Raw genomic sequence first — 21,917 nt, forward strand, 5'->3', positions numbered from 1 at the left:
TTAGGGAGCTGCAGACAGCAATGAGACCCCCTTTCACCTTCCCCTCTCCTGGCTACATCATCTTGGTGGCCCTGAATTCACCCTGGTCTGTCACTGGCTTTTACTGGGGACCTCCAAACTGCGCACAGTGCCCATACATGGACACACAAATGTCAAATAGAGGGAGAGAATCATTTCCCTTGTCCTGCTGGGTGCTTTTTTTGCAAATTTGTCCAAATGTGTGGCTGATCTTCACCTCTGCAAGGGCATGCATTTGATTCATGGTCGGCTTGTCCATCAYGATCCCTTGCTCCTTTTCTGGATGATGGTTTTGGTAGGACTCTTGCCTAACGTTAGTGCTGCAGTAGCAAGAAGCTACAGTGAATCCTCAAAGGTTTGCCTGCCCTTGAATGGACTTGCCAAAAGTCTGAAAGGGTGATCACTCAAAGGTTTCACCTTACCACTCCTGGGAAGGAGGATCCAGACACTGTTAGAACCTGCTGGAGAGCAGTTGCACAGAGAGGGACACGTGAGTCCTGGCTGACAAGAAGTTAACCATGAGCCAGCAGTGCCCTCGTGGCCAAGAAGGCCAATGGGATCCTGGCCTGCATCAGGAGGATGTTGCCAGCAGGTCAAGGGAGGGGATCCTGCCCCTCTACTCAGCTCTGGTGAGGCCGCACCTGGAGTACTGGGGCAGTTCTGGCCCAGTAGATGGGACAGATGTGCAAGTACTGCTATTTGCAATGTGCTGGGTGGCCTCAAGCGGTTGCAAGCACCCCAAAAAGGTGCCATACCAAACCATGTCCCTCTTGCCAACTGCACTGTGATATGATGTCTTGGGGTACACCAGGATGTGCTACTCCATCCTATCTCCCTGAAGGAATTCCTTTCCTCACACATGCTCACCCTAATAGCAGAGAGACCATTTTGCTATACCCAGTGGAGCAAGGGACACACACTAATTTACACTGTGRTGCAACTCAGGGTTAAATTTTTTAGGATCAATGGGAAAGCTGAGCCAAGATTCCTGTGATGATATTTCAGCAATACTAACACATACATCAGCATATTTCATTTCATCCTGCACTCTGAATCAGAGACATTTTGGTGTCTAATGACAATTTAAGAACCTGGTGTTCTGCTGTCTTGTCTGTCACCRCGACTGTCACTTTTATTGGAGTATTGATCAGTTAGGAGCAGAGCAGTGTTTTTCACAAGTGCTCAAAGGGGACACTGCGCTCTTTTTACAAAGGGGAAGCTGAGGCCCAAAGATCTTTCCCAAGGTCCCATCATACTCATTGGAGAGGTGGGGCACAGATTACAATCCCAGTTGGTGTCCATGAGAGGGACTAACCATTGGAGAGTGTCCCCTAGAAACTCTTCTTCATCCATCTCTACATAGCTGGATGCTATCCCAGAAGAGGTATTTTTAATCAAATGCTTGTTCCTGGGCTCCACAGAGGGGTAAGTGGGTAAAACTTGCTCGTGTGATAAGCACAGGCTGGTCAACACACTTGTGCAGCTGACAGGGCTGTTAGTGAAAATCCCATCTAATTTAGAGGTCTCCAAAAATAAGGGTGTGCTGCCTGACTATAGGCTTATGGTGAGCACTGCAGCAAACTGAACATCACTCAAAGATAAGACTTGGGAAGAGGACTGCAGCTTCTGCATTTGGCTGAAAACAAGGCTTTCCAAAAGAGAGAAAGATGCAGGAGGCACATATAAAAGAGCCTGTAAAGGGCATGGAAAATGAGAAGTCATAAACATCCACAGCAAAATTACCAAGGGAGGAAAATCAGTGCAGCTGGCAAACTGAAATAATGAGGTCTCCAAAGGGACCCAACTTCTGTTTGACTGGCATTTCCCAGGGCAGAGCTGGAAGTGAATGGTGAGCAGGGAAGACAACTCACACACGTGCTATCAAGAGATGGCAGTGAGAATGAACAAACTGAACAATGCCATGGACCATCCTTGGAACAAGAGTCATGATAGTCACAGCAGCCACAGATAGGTAGAAGCTCTACTGATTAACCAGAAGCCAATAGCTTCCTTTTTCATGTCAGGAAACACGAGAAATTAATGTAATTTGAATGGAACACAGGGATGGTGCAACAAACACAAATTCCCAAGGCTGAGTTTCCTGTTTATGATCACAAAATCACATGATGCAGAGACTGGGTGTATCACAGGCCATTGAGCCAATGCAGAGGTTTAGGTAAGAGGGGCTATAGGCTATATACAGCATATATATGACTATATATATGCTGTAAGAAACTGGGTGAAGCTTTCTGGCTCCACAGAGAGACTGTGGAGCCACATGGTCTTTGTAGACCCTATGCACTAAGAAGAGTCTTTTGTGGGATAAGAGAGTCCAGACATGGGCTGACCATCTGGGGACATTTGCTTCAGGGTAGACATGCCTGGGGAGGGATGCTATTACCCTTGAATTGCCCTACCTGCCTCAGTGTTTGGTGTCTCATTGCTGAGATAGGCAGACAACAAGCATGGAGAGACAGAGATAGATAACGCCATGGGAACTAGAGAAATGGGGCCAAACGCTGCATCTGAGCATCCTCAACTTTTTGTTTGTTTATTTGTTTTGTTGATTTTATGGTTATGCTGGAGCGGGGAGTCAGATTTCAGATGTGAAGGAGCAGTACAAGGCTTGATGAGGTTAAACTGATTGAGATCAAGAATTTGGCTTGCATGTAATGTGTCTAGAGTAACATCAGTTGACAGTTCTCTTCACAAGACTCTCATTTAAGGAAGGTTTTATGCATGCAAACAGATTTTTAGGACCTCAAGTGTCCTGGAAGAAACAGTTTATAAGCTGGACAAATACAATATAAGGCCAAGGTGCTGAACACAGGCTTCCCTTGTGCATAGGGAATTGCTTACCTTCTGCCACAGGGACTCCCGGGATGCCAGGGAGGAGCAGGCAGCCACGAACCAACAGTTCCCAACCTGGCCCTGGTGTAAGTCATGGGAGCTGATCCCATCCACGAAGAGACGTGGGTCATCACAAATTTCCTGCAGAATAGGAGAAAAGAGACACATCAATAAATGAGGAGTTGGGGGAATGAGCCTAGCTCATCACACCAGCAACAGAAGGATCCTGTCCTGCCTAGGGCTCTCCTTGGGACATGGGTATCATCACTGCTGAAATGACACCTGCCCAACAGCCCTTGCAGCTATTCTGTTCCAGCATCAAATCCGCCTTTCTTGGCTATTATTATCTTCAGTGAAAATGGTACATTATCACACCATTACAGCCCTTGTGACCCATCTCCTCTTTTAAGTCCATCCTTTGCCATTTGTCCTAAGTCCTTCAGTACTCCCTATCCTTTGACTGTTTCATAAGTTCCTCTTGTCCCTCATTTTTCTCTGAAAAATTTCCAGTAATAAAGTATTTGGAGCTGAGACTCTCACCCAAGGCTGCTATCTCCCGCACTGGGGTTTGTGGATTATACACTCAGAATACACTCTGTCCTCCCACAGGACAGAAATTAAGTCCTGTGGGAGAAGGGAAAGCTAGGAGGTCAGATAAGGGATCATAACACCTACATGGGGACAGTCCACCCAAGAAAGCTAAGTGAAGATTGAGGGTTTGGCCATGGTCACGAGAAGCTGATGCCTGAAAACCAAGTGTCCTCATCCAGGGGGTCTGTCCTCCAGATCCCACCATAGTGCAGAGAGGAATTCTGATGAGACAAAGACTTTGAGGCTGGACCAGCAAGATTAAAAGCTCACCCTGCCACCCAAACAGATAGAATGGATTGGACATAGGTACTATGTAATAAATTGTGAATGGAGAAAAATTAAGAGGGAGCTAGGAGGTGATCTCATCCCTTCTTTCCTCTTCCCAGCTCCCGTCAGACTGTCTTCCTTTCTTCCCACTCTTACAGGCTTGCCAAGAAAGCACTTAAATAACAGAGGGTGTTGGATAAGGTTCATGTGAAACATGACTTTATTATTATTGTTATTTTCTCTTAATCAATTCAGTTTGGAAGGGCATGTCCAGCTGAAGTGAGGGAGCAGATGGGACACTGAAAGAGTTGAAAGAATCTCTTCCATGTTGCTGTTATATTTAATTTGGGTGCCAAAGGAAAGGCAGGCTTTTGCTTAGTGCTGAAACAATTCTTTCTTTCCCTTTTCCTGATTTTTCACATTGGCTGCTGCACCCAAAGTAACATTTCCCCACAGTCCTTGCATGTTAATAATTGTGTTTCCTCAGTTCATAATGGAGAGGAACAGGAATCACTGCTTCATGAGCATCGTGTGGCATTCCTATCTAGTTCTGTCTCCTTTCAGTCTGTACCATACCCCCCAAAAATTAACCTGGGTTTCATCTGGACACGTGCAATGTTCAAAAGTGAGATGGGGAAGACTACTTCCTTCCCAGAGAGAGGAGTTGCAGGAGATCAGGGTTAGCACTAGAGGGAGGCAGTCCAACAGCCACCAAATCCAAGCGGCACCGGCGCTTTCCAGCATCCCTGAGTGCAGAGAGGGATGGAAAAAGACCTCTGGTGTCTAACTCTGGTTTCATACTGCTGAGGAAGCAGCAGGGGATACATCTGCAAAATCATCTTGTATCATTCCTGCCGTGCTGGGCAGAGGCACTGGGTTTTCCCCATTCAAGGACCGTGGCTGCTTTTCTACCCTTGGGTGAATCTGCAGTGGCAAAAGGGAGTCCCTCAGTGCTTACCTAGACAGAGGAGAACCAAAGTATGAAAACCACATCCTCCTTTGCAGAAATCAGTGCCAGGTAAAGGGTGCCAGATGCTCAAGGACCTTTCCTGGGAGCACGGCTGCTGGTTAGCTGTGAGTGCTTGTCTCATCAGGCAAGAGTTTGCAAATGAAAACTCTGTGATTGCTCATTTTAGGAGAGGGAAGCCCTACGCATTCATCTAAGCAGAGTCATCCTGGCACAGACGAGAGGTGCAGTTATTAGAGGCTGTTCTCTCAGATCCGTGGCAGCACCGAGGGTGCCAAGGCTCATGGAAATGCTCATATCAAGGCAGACTCCCACTGCACAACATGCTCCTCAGTTGACTCAGCTCCCCTTACAGCTAATGAAGATGTGTCCTTAGGTGCATAATGTCCTTGAAGGATTAATTTAAGCAGTTGTCTGGATGCTGCAGTAGTAGTTTCCCATTCAGGTGGGATGGTAAATCTATATGTAGAGTTTCAAAGGGCTTTTAGTCTGGCATGGCTGTGGCTAATGTCACACACCTGCTTTAACACACAGCCGCCTGTAGACTTTTTAACCCAATTCTCTCATGATATTCAATCAGCAAGTTGCAGCTAAATTGCAAGTCTCCTGGGAACACAAAGGTTCCTAAAAATCACAATCCTTAGATCCGATCTCTACTCTCTACTCTCCCCCACAATGCTGTGTATCTGGCGCCCATCTGAGGAGACACATCAGGCTGTGGAGCAGGAGGGATGCTTTACACGCTGACCACCCTAGCACCACATACAGACACACAATATGGTCACTACACAACTTGAGCAAGTCCCAAAATGCTCACTGAGTCCTTTCAGGAGTCCACCCTGAAGGGTAGACAGGGACTGCCATGCTTCCCTGCATTATGGACCATGCAGCACCATCAAGGACCAGGATATGCTCCCTGGTTTCACCCCCTTCCTCCTGTGCAGGAGACAGAAACCAAGAGAAGAGAATCATTTACCTAGGTGGGAATTCCTCCGGAAAAGCAAACACTGTGTCATGCTCATGGTGCTACAGGCCCGCAAAAAGAGGGCAGCACAGAAACACACAACCACACACACCTTGCTGCCTTCTAGGTTCAAATTCCAGCCACCTCAGAGACAGCTCGAACTGCACCCCAGTACATGAGGTTTCAACAAATACTGAATTCACTCTGTCTTTCCTCTCCCTGCAACTGGATCCTGAGTCATGGTGCTCCTAGGCTGGACACAGACTTTCAAGAGCAAGGAATATGCAACAGGACAGTAGAGAGCTATGGCTGCAAAGAATAAATCTTTACTGTATTGCTTTCAGCTCAGTCTTGGCCAAGAGAGCAGTATCTGCTCACTCCAAAGGATAACCTGGATTAGAGTATCTCAAAGAGACATAGACAGCATTAGAGCAGATTTGACTTTACTAAAAGTGTCTGTTGAAGTAGCTGCTGGGCTTCAGGCAAGAAAATGTAACTTAGGAAAGGCCTATGTGGTTACTCCTACGGAAGAGTATAACATGGTAACACAGGGAGGGCCAAACTAGTGACTTGAGCTTGTGGTGATTCATCTCCTCCTTTCCACATCATCCTTTCTGTGAGGGTTAGGGGACAGAGCTGCAAGCAAGAGCCAGGCCTTGGGGAGGACTTTGAGATTCCTCTCAAGGAAAGGATTGTAAAGGTATCAAGACCAGCTTACACGAGTACAGCGACCATCTGGAGCAGATCTGTGTCGGTTCACTCCATCTGGCTCAGCAGTAACCCAAGTCCATCAGGGGAAGTAAGACCCGGTCAGTGCAGTTACTTTGCACTCAGCAATATTTTGCCTCCCATAGAAAAGCACACAGGCTTTCCCTCCACTCTACTACTCTTTCCCTCAACACACACATTTTCTTTCCAAATGCAATTAAATCAGAAACGATCATCCTTGTTTTCTCCTGCTAGTCCAATTTCACATTGGGCAGTACTGAGTGAATCACCCTCTAATTGGCTTTATAATTGGTGACTGCCTTATTGTAAATATTTCCTATTGCAGATTTCTGAACTTTTGGATTCTTTTGGGATCTGGATCATGTCGAGCCTGAAGCAGAGAAGAGAATAAGCTAAGGGAGGAAACAGCCAGATGAGACACAACATCTGCTGCACGCTAGGATCATTTTTTGCTAACAAGATTTGGTAAGGAACAGGCGAGCCTAATTGCATTGCCGAGCCAGGACACAAGAGACTGTCTGTTTTTCAGGAACAATGTTTTCGCTCAGACTTGCAAAATCAGCAAGATAATCTATTACCATGGCCGTGCTTTCACCTCCTCACGGATAACAGAGAACCAAAACGCCCGAGTATCACAAATGTCGAGTGAGCAGAAGTGGCCAGCACAGAGGACTATGAGTTGGGATCAGTTCTGAGCAGCAGAAGTGCAAGTTTGAGGGTGCAGCAGACAGATAGGTTCGAAAGGCAGAATTAACAACTTTGGATATGGTGCTAAGCTTGCATGAGAGTTCAGGTAGCTGAGACACAAGTGATCCGCAGGTCTCATGCTGCCTTGCTCCAAGCACCTGTATCAGGCTGCAGCTTTTTTTGCAACAGGGCAATTACAAAAATTGCTCCAGAGTGACATGGGAAAGGGAAATTGGGGTGAGTTTAGAAACCCATGAAACTGTTTTCAAAGGGATTATTAGTTCTTTAATGTCCCATGCTTTAATGTCCCATGCACCACGAGGTATTCTGGTTTGCAGGGAACACTGAATACCTAGGCCCTGTAAAGCTGGGTTTTGAGGATTTTGTATTGCCTCAGTCAGGCATCTGCAATGCAAATCCCTTTTTAATATCTGGACTCATGTATATTTGTGTCTGTTATCAACTCTCACCGCATGTGAAGTGTTTTGCACACTCCACCCACAGCAAACAGGACTTGCTTGTGAAGGGAGGCATCAAAAATCCACTGCCCATCAACCACATAATTCTGTGTTCCTTGGCGCCAAGCGATATCGCTTGTTTGGGCAACAGAATGGAGATGTCTGCAAACAAGATTTAAAGGTCAAATTGCAGGCTTTTCAGCCTTGACAGGTTTCTCTGCATTCTTCTCTTCTGGGGATCCAAAGAACAAATGCAACAGAGAAACCTCTGTTAAAGCAATGAAGCAGGGAAACACAACATCACCTCCTTGGGAGCAGATGGACAGATGGCAAAAGCAATAAAGGAGAGCGAACAGAGTAGAACAAGTGCAGAGCTTTTGAATCCCATTTTCCTGTTTCTCCCACCTGCACTCTCTGGGGATGCACTCTTGGAAAGCCTCACTGTTACTTAAAGCCAAGAATTCTTTGCTCTCCACCCATCTGAGAATGATGCAAAGGCCACCGCTGATCAAAATTTAGCATTTTCAGACTGTGGCTCTGGCCACAAGCTGCTTCTGCTGYATCTGGGAGCAGAGCTGCTAAGGAAAAAGCTCTCACCTCCTTCCCTGGGGAACCAAAAGCTGCTACAKGTCAGCAGAGGCTACAGCAGAGAGGCTGAAAAGTGGAAATGAAAATAAGGTCCCGTGAGTGTTTTAGCTTTAGTGCCTTGTGATAGATATGCTCCTCTGGTTCACCACAATGTTAATGTCCACCGTCACCCTCCATCACATCCCATGTTTGAGGGAAAAAGAATTTTTTCCTCAAGTTCCTGCAGAACTTTTGGTCCCTCTTTACAGAGTTGCTCTCTAGAAGGTCAGTCCTTAGCATGTACTGGTATCTGGGGTTATTCCTCCCCAAGTGCAGGACCCTGCACTTGCCCTTTGCCCTCTGCTTAAGCAAGCCTTGCTGTGAAAAAACACCACCACTGAAACCACAGAACCTGGGGAGGTATCATCCCAAAACACCCGCTCTTCATGTAGTTGTTGTGAAATCCCTGCGTGAGGTGGTGTGGCCACGAGTTCAGCTGCACTGTTCCTGCCTCCAAGCGACATAATTTAGGTTTGGCCCAAATCCCTGCCAAGCACTGCCCTGTTTGGGAGTCAGCTGCCTGAATCCCAAGTCCTCTGTCTCACTGAAAGCCAATATTCTAAAAAGAGGATTTATGAATCTAAATCATGCACTTTATTTTTTTTTAAATTTACCTAAGAGCCAAGTTAGAGATAGAGAAAGAAAGAACATAAATCGACAAAGGAAAATTACTGCCCCCCACACTTCATTATGCATATCTCTGAGCAAAATCTCCTAAGTACTTTTCCACAGGATTATCTCCCACCCCTCCTTGTATCATATCGTGCCAGTCTTAGGAAATGTCCCTTTTTCTGCGTGTTCAAACAATATTTATAGCATGGCAGCGCCTTCATCCTAGCCTACTTGACCTCATCACAGCCTACTATGCAAACAGTGACAAAGAGGTTATCATGAGTTTGGTCTACAAAGAAACTACTTTCAACCCACACCTACCCTGGTTATTCACACTCTGGGTGTAGTTTTACACAGAAACCTGCTTCACGAGGGAAAACGTCCTCTAGACATGAGCATCTCTGGGCTGAGGTAGGATAAGGAACAACAATAACAAAAAAGGACATTATTGAAAGACAATTTTCATTATTCAGACGTGGAGGAAAAGGTGTATTCCTTTCCTTGCCAAGACAAGGACATTTAGGAGTAGAGTTGACTCAAGTAAGTGCAGAGCCAGTGCTGCCTGGCACCTGTTATCAATGAGATGAAACCTGTTTTTAACATCTGATGTGACTCAGTAGGGATCTTCCCACTGAGGCCACAGGCTGAGTTCAGGAAACTTGAACAGTTCACAGACCAGTCAGATCCAGAAAAGCTTCATCTCTCCTCAGTAGCATCCATTTCCCCTATAGTGATTCCCTCTGACCTACTCAAGATTCTCAATAGCGTAGGCAATTCAGAGCAATCCTGAAGGAGATTGTGAAGCCTTTAGCTCATACCAAGCATGTTGGGTAGAGTGGTTGACACTCCGGAGGGCTGTGCTGCCATCCAGAAGGACCTAGACAGGTTGGAGAGTTGGACAGAAAGGAACTCATGTGGTTCAACAAGGACAAGCACAGGGTCCTGCACATGGGGTGGAATAACGTCAGGCATCAGTACAGATTGGGGGCTGACCATCTGGAAAACAGCTCCACAGAAAGGGACCTGGGAGTCCTGCCTGACACCAAGTTAATCATGAGTCAGCAGTGTGCCCTCATGGCCAAGAAGACCAATGGGATCCTGGCTGCATCAGGAGGAGTGTTGCCAACAGGTCAAGGGAGGGGATCCTGTCCCCCTGCTCAGCTCTGGTGAGGCCGCACCTGGAGTACTGTGTGCAGTTCTGGGCTCCCCAGCACAAGAGGGATGTGAAGTTTCTAGAGAGGGTCCATCAGAGAGCAACAAAGACGATTAAGGGACTGGAGCATCTCTCCTCTGAGGAGAGACTGAGTAATTTGGGCCTGTTTAGACTGCAGAAGAGATGACTGAGAGGGGATCTGATCAATACGTTAAGTACCTGAAGGGAGAATATAGGGAGGAAGGGGCCAAACTCTTCTCAGTGGTGGCCAGTGACAAGACAAGGAGCAATGGGTAGAAGTTGAAACCCAGGCAGTTCCATCTCCACATGAGGAAGAACTTTGGTGTGAGGGTGCCAGAGCCCTGGCATAGGCTGCCCAGGGAGGTTGTGGAGTCTCCTTCTCTGGAAATCTTCCCAATCCTCCTGGATGCGATCAGGTGCCATGTGTTCTAGGCGTCCCTGCTTGAGCAAGATGGTCCCTTCCATCCAGTCCATACCTTCCATCCATTTCAACTCTAGAGGTCCCTTCCAACTTTAACCATTCTGTGATCCCAAGGCAATCAAAGACGTAGTATATTATCAGGAGCTCCATGATGGGAACATGCACAATATCCCACAGTAATAGGTAGCTTGTGGTCTCTGTACTTATCTACCATATGATTTATGATGTTTAGTACACAAGCTAAAAACGTATGTGGTCGGCAGGTTTGGCCAATTATGAAACACTGTTCCTGTTTTCCAGCATTAATGCTTAAACATCTGCATCCGTGACATTTGCTCAAATGCCCAGAGATAATGCATGAAAGGTAATCAAGCTTTAAGTATCCACAAACACTCTCTGCTGAGATAGATTGTCCACCCTTTCTTTTCTTTAAGTAGAAATGAAAGCAATGCATCACCAAAAGGGAATTTCTTGCCAAAGATCCAGAAATATCAAAGATTTGGGGCAGATTGTTTTGACTACATGAAAGAGTGGGTCATTAGTTCCAAGCTGCACTCTCCTCTTTTGTCAGCAGAACTCCTGATGACCCATCACTGGGGCCAGCTAGCACCTCCAAGGTGCATCAGCTCTCCTTTGCTGTCCTGCTTTCTTCTACAGGATTTCTGAAGCTGAAGGAAAAGTCCTCATAGGATAGTGACACTTTTGAGAGTTGAGTCATCACAAGCCTCAAGGGGTGGGAAAGCAATGTGAGGTTTACATCTGCCCTATGGACACGGTACAGTTGCCAATGTGCTGATCTCCCTAGAGGTATCTCCCAGGGCCAAAAGGGGTAAAGACAGAGGTCTTGGCAAACTGGAGTGAAAGAACCACCTTAGGATGCTTCTTTTAGGCTTCTTTTTATGGATAGTACAAAAGGGACCTAGTGGTAGGGTCATGGTGGATGGCCAAGAGCTTAGAGGGGACAGTCTTATCTAAGGCAACTCATCCATCCATTAAACGGTGTTTCAGTAGACCCAGGTATCCACAAGTACACTAGTACCTTCACCTGAGACAAAAACTCTACTCTACCAACCTCTATGCACATTTACTTGCATTGCGCCTCATGAAAGATTTCTTGATCCTTGCGGGGCTTTGAGACAGTATTTGCACAGTTTCTGCGCTAAATTATGCATGAGAGAGAGAGCTGCAGAGGAACAACAGTGCCATTCCACTTATTGTCAGACAGTGCTAGGTGTTTTATTTAAAAAAGGGGAAGAGTTGGAGAATTTAATACTCTGTAGAAATCATTCAGACAGGGTCAGATATTTGGCAGCAAGCAGAGGACAAGCCCTTGCCCTGGGATGTTTACAAAGACAAATGTTAGCTGCATTTATCCACCCTGGTCAACCCACTAATGTTCCCAAGCCAAAGAGGAGCCCAGCCCCTGCTGAGCAAGACTAGAAGGAAAAAATGATGGAGAGAGGGTTTGTATCCACATCCTTACAGGCATAGATGATGGCCTGTCCTACCACAGATACATTACAGGGATATCATATATTTAAAACCATTTTTAAGCACAAAAGTCCTTTCCTGGATTAATAATTATGCTATGATTATTATTTATTACTACTGAAATATATTGATTATATAATTGAATGATATTTTTAAAGTTTAAAACTCCATTTTTACTACTTAGTGCTACCTAAGCACTGTGGGCACTGTCTTGCAAGTTTCTGCTCTCACTCGATCTGCCCTGACTGATTTTATAAGCGACAACCAGGACTAGAGCAGGATTTCAGATAAAAAAACTCTTAAAGACCCCTCCAGGCTGTTCTCCATTACAAATATTGACCAAAAGGACAGGGAAGGACTGATTTAATCACAACTTATAAGATCCCATCCCTGAGGGGGGATTTTAAGGAACAGAAATTCAAAAGCGAGGTCACCCCAGGACACATAAGAGCCAAAGGGTGTAAGCTGAAGCTCAACCCATTCAAAATGAGAAGCAAGATGCAAAGTTTGAGGCAGGCACTGGTCTTTAGAGCAAGTGATGCAGAGCTGTGGTGTATTTTCCTCTCCTGGAAGCACTTTAAATAAAACTGAATGTTGCTTAGCGGATACAATTCAAGCTGAGTTCAATGGAGTGTTAATTCAAGGAAGTCCTGTGACCTCTTATTTCCCAGAAATTCAGCCTTGACAACAGTTCCTTCTGGACTTCAATTCCATCATGCTGAGGAAGTGGTTTCTTTTCTGCTCCAGAGTCAGCTGCAGAGCTAACGCAGAACAGGGTGTTGTCCCACCACCACCACTTCCCATTTTTCCTTTGTTTGATCCCTTCTTGCTGCGGATGAAGTCACACTATGGGTTTACCTGCTATTACTGACCTCCTGCCTTCGCAAGGGATCTTCATATGTCCTTCAGCTAAAGGCATTTGTGTCAGCAGAATCGAAGTCATCTTCACAGAGACGGATCACCCTGAAATCTCATCCACTCCGAGGGCTCCAAAAGTAGAGCTTGGCATTGACCAACACAAGTCACCTTSGTCCTTAAGAGCTCCCAGAGAAGCTGTGAGCTTCAAAAGTGCACAAAAACGTGCCCCCAGCAAGGACAGCAGCAGCAAGGTTGGGTTCCCATGGGAGCACAAGGGCACAAAACACTCCTTGATTCAGCTTTTTTCCTAGCACTTGCTTTGCTCACAACAGCACAATCAAAATCAACTCGAGCATGTGGTTGGTGTCCCAAAAACACCTTATCAGCTGCCTGCAAGAAACCGAGGAGCAGCAGGACATCGGTTAATCTGAGTGCTCTCATGCATGGCTGGAAACAGGGAGAACAAGTCAGAGGCAAATTTGTGTTCATGTTCAGGCTCTCTCCCACAAGAGCTCACGATGGGAGCAGACTAGGCTGGGTGGGAGCGAGCATGTTTCTCCACACCTTCATGTGGTGGTTTATCTCCATAGGGTTGCACCTTGCAAGCTTTTGTGCTTTACCTTGCAACACTCCTTGTCTTCCTTGAGCTTGCTAGAAGGGATGCCTGCCCTTCGGTGCCTTCATACCATGGGAAACTGTGATAAATGGGGCTGTGAGAGCCCAGAAAGCAAGGTCCCCTCCTACAAACACTCATTGGCAGTGCAGCACCTCTGAGCTAGCACCATGGCCAGGAGATGGGGCAGAACCAGGGGCCTGAGCAGCTCCGTGTCTGCTCCATAGATCAAATGTGCSCCTCCTGCACCCTGGAACTGATTCTGCAGGGATTTGCACTGTTTTTTCTCCYACTGAATTCAGACAGGACACTCAAGACTCACTTCAGAGATGGTCCCTGCTAATACCATGCTGTTCTCTGTTGCAAATACCACAATAATAATTTCCAGCCACAGAAGCGCYGTTGCATTAAAATGCAGGACATATATATATAACCCACTGATCTTACTGCTGTTTTTGCATTTAAGGCCACATCCTTCTGATGCTGACTAAAGAGCAGACTGGATGGCTAATTTCTTATCGAACACCACAGTGAGCCACCCTGATGTGGGGCAGCTTATTGCACTGTATCGTCACTGGGGCAAAGAGGGAGAGTGTTTATACAGAGCCTGGCATTGTGGGGCAGCCAAGGTCAGCACCACATTCGCTGAAAGCTCTGTAAATAGGCATAAATAATAACAGAAATTATCCTTGTTCTTCAGAGCTGGTGATGGGAAATCAGTGAATATCACTAGCTCAAAAAAAAAAAAAAAAAAAAAAAAAAGATAAATTCAGACGTCTCATTAAATGGTAGTCAAATCCTATGCTGGCAAGGAGCAATCAGGCCCAGACTGGCAATCAGCTCGGGGCTTTGCAGATTAACAAGCAAGTGGCTCATAAATTGCTAAGCTGTGAAACACGAAGGCCTGGTTGGACTCTGACTCCCATTATGGACTGCTGACAAACTCAATGTGGAGGAGACAATCCCTCAGGATCCTCAGGATCCTGCAGGAGAGGTAGGAGCAAGGCTACACTTGAGCATCCCTCATCTCCTCCGGGCAGCTTGGTGGTGCAGCTGGCCAAAATGCTTGGAAAAGCTCATCAGAAACTGCCCTTGACCACAAATCCCAGAGTTTCTGCCAGGAGAAGGTCCAAGCAGGAGTCAAGGGTGCAGAAGGTTACTGCTGTCTGATCATTGCCACCAAATTCCTCCGAATTAATTCATTTAATTTCTCCGAATGCTCCAAGCTGCTGCTTCGGGTGAGCACTCAGAACAAAGAACTGTAGGAACTTAACCTCTGACTTTCCCATTATCTTTACCCTTGATGGCTCTCTGCTTTTGCCAGCTTCCCAGACTGTGCTATACACTAGGGAAAAGACCTTTTAATGCAGAAACTTGCGGGCAGGCGAGTGTTGGTCATGCTTTTAGTGAATTAGTTCATTGACTCCTTTCCCCTTCCAGGAAAACCCCGCAGGGACAGATTGTATAACCCTCACTCAGCAAACAAAAGGAGCTAAGTGCTTAATAACATGGGGAAAAGAGGATCTGAATGATGCTTTGCCACCCTGCACCAGCTCCTTCTAGTCCAAAGACAGCAGCATCACTTCCAGAACATAAAGGATCTGAGGATCTGATCTATAAAGTCAGACAAACGGCCATATAACAGTCAGACTGAATATATGTCAGGCTGCCATGGAAATGACTACTGAAAAATGGTATATTCCCACTTTCAAAATCAAGATATCTCTCATCTGACTGGAGGAAAAAAATACAGGGCTATGAATGACAGCATTGCTATCTGGTGCAAAGCAGGGCTGAAAATGGCATGTCCMTTCTTCCCTAAGGCTCCCCTTTTCCCACTGTCCTTTCCAGAACATCTGGCCTCTTTTTCTCCCCCAAAGCTACTCTATTCCTCTCCTGCCACCTCACRTATTTTTCCTCTAAATGATGTACCTTCAATCAGATAAAGTAATATTGCCTGTGTAGCAAAAAGCTGCCTTGGTGCTATTTAATCAGTGACAATCCTTGCAGAGGCAACTCAGCACTCACAAGCAAACTCCAGAGAGAGCTACAAAGATACCAAAGAAACAGGGTTGGAAAGCAAAACTCTTTCCTCCACCATCCCCACCAAAAAAATAGGAGGTCGTGGTGTTCACCCAAGAGAGCCAATCTGATGCCATGTTGGATATGACCTGTACAGAACAGAATTTGGTAGTGATGATGAGAAGARATGAACTGTTTTCCCCTGGGGTAGCTGATCCTCTCCACGCCATCACTGGTTGTGTTTCCAGTGGATCAACAGATACAACCAGGTGTCCTTGATCTTCCTCGTCTGCATTTCTCCCTTCCAGCCTGAGTCTTATCAACCCTTTTCCCCTCTTCTCAGTACCGTCTATCCTCATCTACCTGGTTCCCAACAGCCTATAGTAGTCCACTCAATATAACACAGAGTTTGGGGTAAAGCTAAGACTTTCTCCAAGGTACAAGATGGTACAAGAGGATACAAGATGGTACAAGACGGTAAAATCCTCATCTTTACAAGGAAGAAGGAGCTTAAAGCAAGTGATCTGTCTGCTTATCCAGCGCTCAAAACACTGGGTTTCATTTCTAATTCAACATCTGAGTGTTGCTGTTCTAGCCATCTCCAAATTATGCTTTGGCTCGGCAGTGAGGAAAACAGAGCAGCCAGCCTCATTTTTAAGCAGATGCACTAAAACAGCTTTTTCAGGATCCCCTCCCAGGCTCAGGCTGATGCTGCAGCTTCCCTCTCTCCGACAAGCTCTCCTAGTAATCAGCTTTCTGGCTCCGCTGCGTTTAACACGAAGACTCGTGGTGAACTATCAGTGAAGCCTGAACAGCTGCAAAGATCTGGCATCCAGTGCAGGGCTCCGGGCCAGCGGAAAGAGCAGGGAGGAAGGGAGGGAGGGAGGGAGGATACCCCCTTGGAAAGAATACGGCTAAGGCCGTTTCAGGAAATGCTGCAGTGTCAGATGCAGGAAGAAGCCGAAGTAAAGCTTGGCTTAACCTGTGAAGGGTTGCTCAAGGGGGGAGAAGTCTGCTGGGAGCCAGATGGGGATGGAAAAGTCAAGTGCTAAATGTTCGACTGTTGATGCTTTAAGCTCCTGGCAGGACCTGGAGCTGCAGGACATTACGGGAGGGCTGGACTGAAAACATCGCTGTGCTCTGCCTAAACACTTGTGAGATTAATGCGCATGAAAGGATTGCTCTTGCTTTATATCAGCAGAGGCAAAAAAAAAAAAAAAAAAAAAAAAGGATCAGATTCCCGTTCTCAGAAAAAAAAAAAAAAAAGGAAAATCTCTACAGTCATTTGAGTAATGTGTAGTTTTTCATGGGGCTGAACAAGAGGCTTATCATCCTACAAGGCAGCTTTTTAAACAAGGCCATTCAGCCTTTCCCCATTTCCCACCTCAAAGATAGGCAGTGCAGAGATTTCTCTTTGGTCAAAGCAGCCTCTGGTTTTGGAAGCTTGTAGAGGAGCAGAAAAGATGAGGACAGGTTGCTGGTGCTGGCTGGAGGGAGTGAGGAAGGAATGAACATACACAAATGAGGGATGAGTTGATTGGACCAGTACCAGTGGCAAGTAAATATATGGAAATAAGATCCTGTCTCTACCAAAGATAATTCCCAATATCCTGGTAGAGATAGTTCTCACATAAACAAGTGCTTTGCCTGAAAAAACTTAGCTCTTACGCATCCTTTGCCTGCACATATATTAGGTGACACCCTTGCAGTGAGTGCAACACTGGGTTTTGATASCGGACACCTTTTGCTTTCACTCTCCACCCACTCTGCTTCCACAGTGAAGCTTGGGGCACGATGAGCTCTTACGTTTTTATCGTGCATTTTCAGCTGAAACTCTCTAAAACAAAACATGGCCATGTCCCTGAGAGATAACAGAGGCACGTACATGCAATGCACTCCTTGTAGACAGCGTCACTGTGACAACCAAAATCCTCTTCTGGGTCAAGAAGCCCCCAGATTAGCTAATGCTTTTTCTTCTCTAAATAAAAACAAAATGCAATTGTCTAATGAAAGAAGCCTCCATCGGTAGCCTAGAGAACTCTTCCTTTAAAACCCCTGACTTTCAATATCAGGTGCYATATGAAGATCCAACTCAAGTGCTTTACAGATGCAGAGCACAGCAGGGCTAATTCTGTAACAGTGACCAGCCTGGATACAAAGCAAGACCATTGCAATAGCTGTAAAAACGTTTCAGAGTGGAGTGGGATTTTATTACTGCATTCATACAGTTTCTTACACCCTCTTCCACTTCTCTGGCAGACGGCAAAGTGACAAAATATATACCAAAATCCTCAAAATATATACCAAAATCCTTAAAATACAGATGCCCTGCATCTGCTTTCTTGCAAAAGCTGCTGAGTTCATCCCTTAGAGAGCTGATTCAAGCAGAATCTGGGCCTGCAGCTAAAAATTTCAGTGTGTATTGGCTGGCCCCAAGCATTTCTTCTCCCTGCTAAATTCAGTCACTTTTGCCGAAATGGACAACTCTAAGGAAAGAATCTGGAGAAATGTTTCGGAGAAAGAGGCCTCTGGAAACTTCAGAAGTTACAAGGGCAGATATAAGCTCGGATTCTTTCTTTTGCCACTTTTGTGCTTAAGGCAGATAATCAGTTCTGGTCAGATAATGTCTCCAGGCTGTCATATCCAGGTATCTACTATCACTCCACACAGACTCCTTTTGGCCCTAAAATCGGTGGCAAAATTCCCTTTACCTCGTGCAGATGTGATAAAGTCCGAATATCCAGATCCTTTCATGGCTCATGCAGCAAGCTCCAGGACACATATGCTCAGCAAGAGATGAGCAAACTTTGGCCACCTGCAACTGCGTCCAGCTCTCTATTATTAGACATAGGACTCAAATATTGAGTGTGAATGGGGGCAGGCTGTGGCTGGCCCATCTCTGAATGCAAACCAGAAATGAGGCTGTAAAACATCTCCCTGCTGTCACCTACTTTCTTTCAGACAGGTTACACCTTGACACTGAAGGAAAGTGTTTTGAGAAGATTAAGAAAGCATATCAGTTGGCTCCTTGCCAACTAAAATGCCACTTTAGCACACAGAGTTCGTTGTTGTTTTCGTAACAGCTGGTAGCTCTTCATCTGAGAGCATCTCAGTAAAAATCCCGTATGGAAGAAGATGCAGGCAGAAATGACCRTCCCACCTGAAAGAAATTGTCCGTGCTCTTCTCTTTAGACCTCAAGAAAGGAGTTTAAAGAGCTAKGGGAATCAATTATCTTCATCAATTATCAAGTATCTTGAGCTCCACAGAGTCCCAGCTCTGCCCATGGAYCATCCATCTCTGCCTGCAATGCACTCTGCAAGGCTTAACCACAGGAGGAAGCTGTGCACAGAGCATCTTTCCAGTCCTCTGCAGATGGGAGATGGGCTGAGCTGCACGCAGGGGCTTGCACAAACTCCTCAGCCCCTTGTGTGACACAAAAAGAGTCAATTCAGCTCCTTCCCTCCCTTTGCACAAAGCCTTTTTATTCTGCATCCACCCAGGCTGTTCTCACCCCGACAGAGACAACACTGTCGTATGAAAGACCAGCTGATCTTCTGGGCTGCCCATGGGGGTGAGGAGGACAAGGGCTTCTCAGACAGCCCTGACCCACTGAAATGTCACCAAGCTACATGTCAGATGAACACAGGCTGGGCAGCAAGGGCTGCTCTGTGCTGCAGAGAAGGGCAGATGACCAGATGTGCTAGTTACTGCACATCTGCAGTACTGCCTTTCTCCAGCCCCAAATAACACCGCTCCCTGGGCTTCCTCCTACTTCATGGCAATCACAGCAGTGACCTCATGGTCACCTCCTGAGAAGATGGCCATGCAAGGGCGGATCACTTSCCCAGGATAACCTGGCCCTGGGCTCTTAAACGTGCCTTTCAGGAAGGCACCAGGGCATTACAAGGAACCCAGACCACAGGAAGCTGCTACCTCTCCCAACCACCCCTCAAAATCTCTTTGGRCACAGGGAGGGATGGGCACTGCTACAGCTGCTCAGCAATTGCATTAGCAAGCACAGACCCAGCACAACTGCACTCAGCTCTCAGATCCCATCTTCTAAGGAACCAAAAAATCACTTTGCCTGTCCAAGTCTCATCTTCTTTTCCATTTCCAAATGGATCAGTAAGAGTATTCAGAGACAGTGCACTGCCCTGTCTTTCTCAGCAAGATCACCCAGCTCCAGGTCAGATCTCTCTGTCTTATATATGGGGAAAACAAGTCACCGAGAAGCCAAAAGACATCTTTGCTCCTGGGCTTTATTGGGAGCAAAACAGCCTGCATCCGAGGGCAGCAGGTCTTCATGGGTCAATCTGCTCCCAGTAAGAGCTGCAAGTATTCAAGCATCATCTCCAGAGATTTCCAATTAAACCATCCTCTGGTTTAAAATCCTGGCACACTATCTTCCCCACACCAGATCATTTCACCTTCCTGAGCACACTTACTTTTGGCCGCTTCCACTGGATGCCCTGGATCCTTGACTTGTAGAAGAGTGAGTCATCGTTGGCAGGGAAAAGTGGGTCCTCAAACAGTTGCTTCCTCCTCAGGCATTCCTTCTTGAGGGAGGCGTAGCGCTGGTTCTCGTACGGCTTCACTGAGGAGAACATCCTTCCCGGTGGCCCTGGGAGGACAGGCATAATGGGGGTGAGATGGAGCTGAGCTCAGCCTGGGATATTTGATTTTCCTCTGCAGCCCTGGATGATTACACTGAAAAGTCATCACTGTCATCAGCCACCCAGGCCTTCCACTCAAGCACACCCCACAGGCCATGGTCTAGATCCCAAGGTACCACATTTACAGCCCCTTGAAGGTCTGCTGGCTCCCTCACTGAGATAAGTGACATTAGGAGGGATCATCASCAATTTAAACACCCATGGAAAAGCCCTGCGTGTCAGTGAGGACGGGCAGATAGTCCTTTAAGCCCATTCCTAATTTGTTGATCCCAGAGTTGGCCAGACACCACCAGAACAGCCTGAATTGGAGACTACAACCAGTGTCCTGCCCATGGGCACCAGCGTCCTAGTGAACAGTAACTCTAGGCATCGTCACTTGGTTGTCATGTAGTGATGGACATATCCCTGCCTGGAGAACATCGGCTGTCCCCAGAGAGGTGGCACTTAAAGAAATCCTTCTGCTCCCACCACATAGTCCAAAAACTACATGTGCCCCATGATTTCAATAGAGATGCTAATTTCTCAGAAAACCTTATCAGATCCTCTGGCTTGTTTTTAATTAAAGAAGCTGTTCTGGCAGAGGACCACGTGTTTCTGGATTAATTAAAAGTCTCCTGGATGAGGACCACGTGGTTTTGGATTAATTATTCTGTCTTTACAAGCGTCTAGTTTCCAGGGCCCAGATGTGGATACAACAATCTAAACGAAAGCAGAAAAATGTTGCCAAAATGTCCCCTGAAGAAGAGCAGCATCTGAGATGTCGTTCTCTCACCCCAGGTCCCAGGGTTTATGTGACTGCTTACAAATGAGYGCCAGTTTGGAGGCAGTGACACATYCTTYGCTAATGAATTGCCCGGAATACTGAAAGGGAAGTGGGTGTTAGGGGGCTAACCCTGTCCTGTCCCACCAAAGCAATCACTTTTGAGCCTCACACCCCCAAGCCTGTCTCTTCTAACCTGGGTAAGAGGAAAATACTTAACAGAAGAATTCTGCAAAGCATAGGCTTTAATTGACTGTGTTCATCAGTCTGATTAGCAGTAAGGAGTGCTAATTCAGAGCCCAAGTGAACCCAAAATAACCCTATTTTTGGCTGCACCAAGGAATGCTCCACAGGTCTCCCTGCTGCTAGGGGTCATTTGCTAAGGCATTTTTTTGGGTTCTTTGCGGCAGCCAGCAATTTTTCTCCAAATCACTTAGTGTGTCACAGCACTCCTCCTTGAAGGACAGTGACTGCAAATTACTGTGTGGAAGGGATAATTAGGCCTTTACCTAAATAAGATCTCAATCACAGAAGATGGACCACCCTTAAGATGTGGGAATGTGTACAGAGATGGAATGTGTACAGTTTGGACTGGGGCAACATGTAGATGTGTCTCCCATGAGGAAACCATAAGGAAAGGATGTCTGAGCTGCACCAGACTGATGATCCACCCATCACAGAGTTCTGTCTCTGGAGACATCAGAGCAGGAACATAGCAAACATGTAGTGATATTCCTCCAGGATGTTCTCCTAGCCTCCAGAATTTTCTTGCAGCCATTTTAGGGCAGATTTCTCCCTCCTACAAATGATTTTTTTCTGCATGACTTGGCCTGTTTGAACACTATGGCTAGGATCTTGCCTAGGTGTGCCCAAAAGAAAAGGACTTAATTAATCTAGGATTCTTTGAAGGCATATCAGCAGAGTGTTGAGGTGATAAGGCTAAAGGGCTTCTACTGATGTTCCAAGCATTTTCCCTTAGCTGATATCAAGGCCTGAATAATACACCACAGCATCAGCCCAGGCTTGGCTGGAAGCTGGAGGAGGCTTTTTCTCATCTCAATTACCTCCATCAGTGCAGGTCTGGGCACTCACATCCTGGTTCCACTGGGACAGGACCAACCTGCTCATGTTGTG

The 21,917-nt window shown here is 46.4% G+C and overlaps 1 protein-coding gene across 1 annotated transcript in view; it reads right to left on the reverse strand.

The window, feature by feature from the left end:
• The window catches only part of CAPN5 (calpain 5), a 34,047-nt gene extending 14,090 nt beyond the window's left edge, over positions 1–19,957 (reverse strand). The window contains exons 1-2 of the mRNA XM_026034531.1: positions 19,796–19,957; positions 2,878–3,009 (exon numbers count right to left, since the gene is read on the reverse strand). Of these exons, the coding sequence (XP_025890316.1) occupies positions 2,878–3,009; positions 19,796–19,957 (294 nt within the window). The remainder of the gene's footprint in view (positions 1–2,877; positions 3,010–19,795) is intronic.
• Between the last annotated feature and the right edge of the window lie 1,960 nt (positions 19,958–21,917).

The sequence above is a fragment of the Nothoprocta perdicaria genome, unplaced genomic scaffold, assembly GCF_003342845.1.
Source record: "Nothoprocta perdicaria isolate Ctin4 unplaced genomic scaffold, notPer1 scaffold_146, whole genome shotgun sequence".
Lineage (NCBI taxonomy): Eukaryota > Metazoa > Chordata > Aves > Tinamiformes > Tinamidae > Nothoprocta > Nothoprocta perdicaria.